Source organism: Bubalus bubalis, chromosome 10 (assembly GCF_019923935.1).
Source record: "Bubalus bubalis isolate 160015118507 breed Murrah chromosome 10, NDDB_SH_1, whole genome shotgun sequence".
In the NCBI taxonomy this organism is placed as follows: domain Eukaryota; kingdom Metazoa; phylum Chordata; class Mammalia; order Artiodactyla; family Bovidae; genus Bubalus; species Bubalus bubalis.
Window position 1 is genome coordinate 38,092,240 of NC_059166.1, and position 7,615 is coordinate 38,099,854.

Consider the following 7,615-nt stretch of genomic DNA (forward strand, 5'->3'; position numbering starts at 1 on the left):
ATATGTGTATAAGTAGAGAATAAAATCATATCCAGTTCTATTGTTCATTTCAATGGGGGAAGAAAAGGATAGCTTCAATCATGTCATAATACGCATGCATATCTTAGATGTTTTAATTTAAAGAATCTCATTATGTCTGCACATCTGTTACATTATGGTTCTATTTATATTTTAGCTGAGAAACTGTAGCTACTAAACTAAGAAAGTAGAACCTATCTGTTAATCGAACTGTTTATATGAAAAATACTCTAGGAACAGGAACTGAAATTTGTTTTACTTTTTTTGGGGGGTCAGCATATTTATTTTCATCTATATTTGGTATTCAAGTACTTATTAGTGTGTGATTTTTCTTTCTTTTCCTATTATCATTATTTAATATCATTCACCTCAGCATATATTTAGTACACGCCAACTAGAGGTTGGGTGCTAAACTCCGTAGTTCCTTATCCCACCAAAGGATGTATGAACCTTGCCATGTGGAGTTTCAGGTCTGATGCCTTATGATATGGCTCACTTGTACATACAAATTCTTCCCTGTATTTTCACTTGAGGGTTTAATGTCTTGATTCATTTATTCAACAATACTATTACTTGGAAAGTATTTTTGCTAGGTTCTAGTGATAAGAGATTTTAAGGGAAAAAGAGATTTTCTTGTCCTTAAAGAATTTAAATTTTATCAGGGAAGATAAACGTTAAACAACTTGTACAATCATTTATCTACAAATAAATGAAATTTTTATAGAGAAAAAGTACAAAAAACAGAGGCTTTGGGTAATCTAACAAAGCTGGATGATCAGAGAAGACTTCTTTGAGGCCATGATATTTAAGACAAAATTTGAAAAATTAGTAGGAGCTATTTGGGCATGGGATAACCAGCTACCTTGGTTTACACAGGACAGAAAGGTTTCCTAGAATACATGAATTTAAGCACAAAGACCAGAAAAGTCCAAGGCAAACCTAAAGCAAGTTGATCACTCTGTTTGGGACTGAGAAAGGCAAAGGGTTCCGTATATGCAAAGTTCCCAAGATAAGAAATGACTTGGTAAATAGATTAAGAGAAGGCAAATGTGTCTCGACCTTGACTAGGTTATTAGAATAAAGGGAAATTGAAGGAAGAGGTGGAGCCTTATCATATAGGTATTTTTAAATGATGGCAGCAGTTTGGGTTTTATGCTAAGATCATTTGGAAGATATTAAATCAAGAAGTGACATGATCATATTTGCGTTTAAATCATGATGTCTACAATAAGAATGGTTTGAAAGGATATCAAAGTTTGTTCAAGGAGATCAACTAGGAAGTAATTATTATGATTTGTGATTTGAGAATACAATGATATCAGTGGCAATAAAAAAAAGATGAATTTGAAAGTTATTTAAGTATAATCATAGTAATTGATTATTGATATGGAGTGTCAGGGAGAATCTTATATGAAGATAATTCTCATGTAATTTAGAATCTTCGTGCCCTGGCATGTACATATTTTGGACTTGCATTAACTAGATTCAGTCTAATGTGTCATTTATGTCATAGTGTAAATTGGTATGAAACTTGTTTGCACTCTCAGTCTCTAAGTCGTGTCTGACTCTGTGTCTGCCAGACTGGAGTGAATTGCCATTTCCTCCTCCAGGCATCTTCCTGACCCAGGGATCAAACCAGCATCTTCTGCATTGGAAGGTGGATTCTTTATGACTGACCCACCTGGGAAGCCATGAACCTTTTACTTTCTAGTAAAAATTCTAGCCCTAACTTATTTACATAGAAATATTTTTTCCCTCAACAGCCACAAGAAGGTTATCTGATGGTGCAGCAGTTTCAATATCTAGGCTGGGCTTCTCATCGAGAAGTGCCTGGCTCCAAACGGTCATTTTTGAAGCTGATACTGCAGGTGGAAAAATGGCAGGAGGAATGTGAGGAAGGGGAGGGCCGGACGATCATCCACTGCCTGTGAGTATGGCGTCTTGGCTGGGCCATTCAGGCGGCCTTGGTGCTTGTTCCGTCATTAGCCTTCTTTTTTTTCTCTGCTAAAGAGTAACTCCCGTCTTACAGATCTCAACTAGATATTCTTCTAAAACAATCTTCCTGTTTCACAATTCTATAATTCACTACTACAACTTTTGTATTTTTCAAACTGATTTTATATAGTTATCATATAAACTCTTGAACACTACTCTGAGTAACTTTTCTGATTTACACTATGTACAAATATATAAAAATCTCAAAGTATCTAGCTTGCAGCAATCTATGCCTATAGCGTGTCCCTGCCCTAAGCATAAGCTGTTAATACCATCCTCAAGTATCTTCCTCTCTGCCCTCCACACAAACACGTACACAGGTGGAGCAAAATTAAAACACAAGGGGGAAAATTAAAATCATAATATTTTCTTTTCCAAAACATGTATGATTGTGTGACCTATGGTCACCAAAAACGTCCATCTAAAACACACCTTTGTTGTCTTTGCTTACAGAAATGGTGGTGGGCGAAGCGGCATGTTCTGTGCTATAGGCATTGTTGTTGAAATGGTGAAACGCCAAAATGTTGTTGACGTGTTCCATGCAGTCAAGACACTAAGGAACAGCAAGCCAAACATGGTGGAAGCCCCGGTGAGTCACAGTCTTGGATGCTGAAGTGGGGGGTAGAGGTTAATCAGTCATATACCTACTTGTCAATTGATATGACTTCATTCACAGGGAATGAAATGTGTAAATGAGTCTTTGTGGGGAACTTCCTGCTCTAACTGATGAATTGCCAAGTAACTCCTACACCCATAAGCTTAGTCACATATTGTATAAACTGCTAATAATGAAAACTAATTTCATTTAATTTGGAAAATGTACAGGTTTTTTTTATTTTGAGCAATAAATATTTGTTACAGTAAACTTTGATAAATGGTTCTATAATAAGAGAAATCCTGTTATCTCGGTTTTATTCTTGGTATTTCTTAAAGCATATTGAGTTAACTGGTAAAACATTTTGAGGGATATACTTCTAGATTGTATCTAGCGCTTTAGACACCCAGTGTTTTTAAAGGGCAAATGCAATTTATTTTAGTCATTATCTATAATTCCTCCTTTCTGGTCAAATTATATTTTTTTAAACTATAGCCATTGATAGTTTTCACCTTTTACCAATTTTAGATTGTAGTCATGTGATATTACTTGAATTAGCCATGGCTCATAAAATCAGAATTCAGATTACAAAATAAGAGCAGGGAGGTGTTAATATGTGTATGTAGGAACTCATCTGTTTGAAGCTATGTGCAGAGGAAGAAAGCAAGTTAAACTTTTAGCACGTTCAACGTCTAAAGCGATGTCTGTGGGTTATACATATGTGAATGGTGGGAATAGGTCAGGAGCAGCTGTGTAGTTAATGCTCACAGAGAAGTAAACCAGAAAAACCAAGACATCATTGTTTCTTGCCCTACATTTATCAAGATGATCAGATAACTAAAATGAGAAATTCAATAAACCTTTAAAGTATTTTCACCACTTCCTGCTCATGGATTGTTCACACAAGAGGTGCGTTGCTTCCTGAGACAAAATCTGAAGAGTTACATTTATACGGTTTCATTTTTAAGAGCAGTCACAGACTACTTCCCCTTCGACAAGTCTTCAAAGCCCCTCTCTTCCAGCTCATACCTTAGGTATTGCTGGTGTCCCAATAAGATGGTATTGGCTTTGACCGGGGTGTTGGCAATGGAGATGGAGGAAGGCGGATAGATTTGAGGGATTTTTAGGTAAAACTCTGAGGTCTGTTTACAAAATGGTTAGGTCTTTAAACTCTCTGCCATCTGAATATTTTTTCATATAAGTATGCCTCTGTCTCTCAGATCAAGTCTTCCTAAAATCATCAGTAAGATCACTTCTGGCCTCAGAATTCAAATTATACTTCCAAATTTAACTGATTTCTTACTGTTCCTTTAAAAAAAAAAAAAGCCTATGATTAAACTCTGCCATTCTAGAACCTTCTTGCTGCTAAGTCACTTCAGTCGTGTCTGCCTCTGTGTGACCCCATGGATGGCAGCCCACCAGGCTCCCCCGTCCCTGGGATTCTCCAGGCAAGAACACTGGAGTGGGTTGCCATTTCCTTCTCCAATGCATGAAAGTGAAAAGGGAAAGTGAAGTCGCTCAGTCATGTCTGACTCTTAGCGACCCCATGGACTGCAACCTACCAGGCTTCTCCATCCATGGGATTTTCCAGGCAAGAGTACTGGAGTGGGGTGCCATTTCCTTCTCCCAGAACCTTCTTTTTTTTTTTTTTTCCCAGAACCTTCTTAAGAGTTACTATTTACCTTTACACTCGTGTCCCATGAATCTTGTCTAAACACCCAGTCCTTTGATTTGTTTTTAATCAAGGTTAATGATTAGTTCCTTGTGATGCTGAATTGAACTGACGAGTTTGCTAAGAAAATACAGAATGTAAACCAGTTTGCTAGAGACTGATTAAAGAGATGTAACTGTTCACAAGCACTTTTTGGTTCTTGAGGTGTACTTGCCACAGTGGTAGGCTAATTTAAATCACACCTACTTGATAATTAGGGTAGGATTGATAATTAGGGTAGGATTGCTTGGGGAAAATTTTTACTTCCCTCTTTTATTGCTCAAGATACCCGAAAGTTCTCTTTTGAAATAGCATGAGTTTTAGATTGTTTTCTAATTCAGTCTAAATTTTACCCACTTGGACTGAATTGAGAAGATTTTACTACATGTTACAAGTCATAATTTGTAATGCAGTCTCTGAATTTTTCTAAATTCGTCATAACAGAGCAGCATATAGATGGACTGAGAAGAAAAGCAGTTTTAACTCAAAAAAGTTTTATTGTCAGCCAAGTTATCTTAAATAAAGGCAGCAGAAACAATTTTTCTGATAAAAGTAGGCTCAGAAAAAGTTAGGAACCACTAACCATTTTTGAAACTTTTAATTAAATACTCTGATGGAACAAAAACTATGTCAAAAATTAAGAATTTAGATATTCACATATGTAAGTCAAATCATTATGCTGTACACCTTAAACATAAACAGTGCTGTATATCAATTACATCTCAATAAAACTGGAAGAAGAAATTAAGAATTTGGAATTGTGGAATGGCAGTTCGAAATAACTGGCTTATTTATACCACTAAGGAAACTACATAAAGTGTGGAGAAAAATTACTTGCATGTTCACTCTAGGATTATTTAAAATTAATAAAAAATAAATGTCATCTTATAGTCAATCCATATATTGGACTTTTATGTATATTAAAAGAGGTGTTAAATAACATGAGAAAAAATATATAACAATGCTAAACAACAGAAAATAAAATATAAAATCATATCCTCAAATATAGGTATGCAATTGTATTTATTCTAAAATACTATTTCAAGCATGCATAAAAATGGTCTAAAGCTAAGGTAGTATTTTAAAACAGTTATTTCTGATAACAGATTTATAGAAACTTTTTCTGATTCGTAATCTTTCTATCTTGGAAATTTTTCTGTACTGATCAGGTATTACTGTTATAATCAAATAAGCAATACTGATTTTTTTTTAATTTGATACAGAATATGAGGCAAAGACAACATATATTTTTACATCAACTTCCTTTTTCTTAAACAGCAATCATTAGACTCAAATGTAAAATAGTATATGCCTTGATGTTAAACTTGTCTATGGAAAAAAAAGTTCGTAATTCTTGAATAATCTAAATTGAATGTGTTCTCCATTCTTTGCCTTTTTCTTGACTTCAGTCCACCTTTTTGTTTTAACATCTTTCAGGAGCAGTACCGTTTCTGCTACGACGTGGCTTTGGAGTACCTGGAGTCATCTTAGTTGGAGACTTCAGAGTGCATCCCAACAGAACCCATTCATCTGCTGAGCCAGCAGCTGTTGTTCCTGTCACACCTGTGCAGAAAGATTTTAATGTGGGGGGGTGGGGGCGGGAGACTTTTACATTTGAGAGGTAAAAGTATTTTTCTTATGAAGTTGTGTATCTTAATAAAAAGGACTCACTCAATTAGTTTCTATTACTGTATGAGAGCATCAACATTTCATGCCACATAAATTATATTTCACAAGCAGCAGATTCACATGAAAACTTATCAGTGTTTGTACAGTGAATAGGCAGCGTTTTCTCTCCTGGTTTTGGTACAGCAGCCACCACGTGTTGCATGAATTAATACTTTCTTTGTGGCATTTTTCTCCCTTTTTCAGATAAAAGATGTTAAAACTTTCAAGGAAGAAGAAAGAAAAGCTGTGCAAATTCATAGGAAAATTCATTTTTTATATGTTTCAAGTGTAGCAGATCTCTATATAAATATATATAACTGGCTTATTTTCTTTTCATGTGCAATGATGGATGGATCATTTAAAGTTCTTTCTTAAAAAAAAAAAAAAAACCATAAGCCAAAGACTCAAGTGTAAATATGTCTATATGGAGAAAGCACATTATATTTATTGGTTACTTACATTCCTTTTTTGATGGCTAAAATACTACCACCACACAATCTTTTTTTTTTTTTTTGAAGAAAGGTTTTTCTTTCACTAAAATCAATTGTAAACAATTTTTGTAGATTATTTTTTGTATGTTTAGTGTAAGTAGAGGATAAACTTTTTAATTCATAAATCAGGAAGCAATGTTCTTTAAAGTGATTCTCTTGTGTACATGCTTGTGAATTAAATTTATGTAAAACACCTTGGCATTTGGGTCTTTTAATGTAGGACCAAATTAAAACATTTTGCTGAAAATATATAATTTTTCATGATTTCCGTAGGTCAGTATGGTTTGGTAATCATTATGAGAACTGCACACATTCAAAGGCCTTGCTGATGACTTGTGTAATGTTGAACATCACCTTTAAGCATCATTTAAATTTTAAAGGGATTGGTCTTTTCAGCCTATGACCAGGCACTGGTCAAAAAATCAAAACTGCAACATTTATGCTTCTACAGTCAAGTGTTAGCAAACTGTAAACTGTCAAGGTGATCCAGTGTTTCTTTTGATGTTTACATGCACAAGCTTTGAGTTCTGAGCAAAGTGTGAACGAATCGATGCCAGATTCCTATTTTGTGCATCATCATGGGATTCTCAAGTGAACCTTTTTAAATGTGATCTTGTACACTTGCTCCGTGTAGCTGTAATTTCACATCATCAGCTTGCAGTTTGTTATTGACTAAAGCATTCTAGTATCCTCTTTTTAGATTGCCAGTTCATGACATGGTGCTTATGAAGATTTAATTAAAGTAAGAGTGAAATAAAACTTTTATAATTACAGCAGTTATTGTTTACACATCATTTTCTCCCCCTAATTTTCATGCCTTCACTCCCAAATAAATACCCTATTCTCAGTAACAGAAGTAGACAACATGAAATCTATTAAAAATAAAACTGATGTCCAGATACAAATTTCTTTCATTTTTACTCTTTAACTTGAATTTCCAAAATTCCAAATGAGTGGAGAGAAAAAAAGGCCAGGGAATTAATACCAATTTTTTTTAAGTTGCTATATTTATATGTCACTACCATTTTATGTAATGTAAATTCCCTTATTTCTCTATATAACACAAATAGTAATTGTCATCCCAATTTTACCAGTGATAAAATTGAAGCTGAGAGGGTAAATGTTTTGTCAACAGAT

General features: G+C 34.6%; 1 protein-coding gene across 6 annotated transcripts in view; it reads left to right on the top strand.

Annotated features, from left to right (window-relative positions):
• The window catches only part of PTPRK (protein tyrosine phosphatase receptor type K), a 623,130-nt gene extending 615,876 nt beyond the window's left edge, over positions 1-7,254 (top strand). For all 6 annotated transcript variants that reach the window (XM_045161947.1, XM_045161941.1, XM_045161943.1 and 3 more), the window contains 3 exons: positions 1,782-1,945; positions 2,467-2,602; positions 5,757-7,254. In XM_045161947.1, the coding sequence (XP_045017882.1) occupies positions 1,782-1,945; positions 2,467-2,602; positions 5,757-5,810 (354 nt within the window). In that variant the 3' untranslated portion in view covers positions 5,811-7,254. The remainder of the gene's footprint in view (positions 1-1,781; positions 1,946-2,466; positions 2,603-5,756) is intronic.
• Positions 7,255-7,615: the final 361 nt, after the last annotated feature.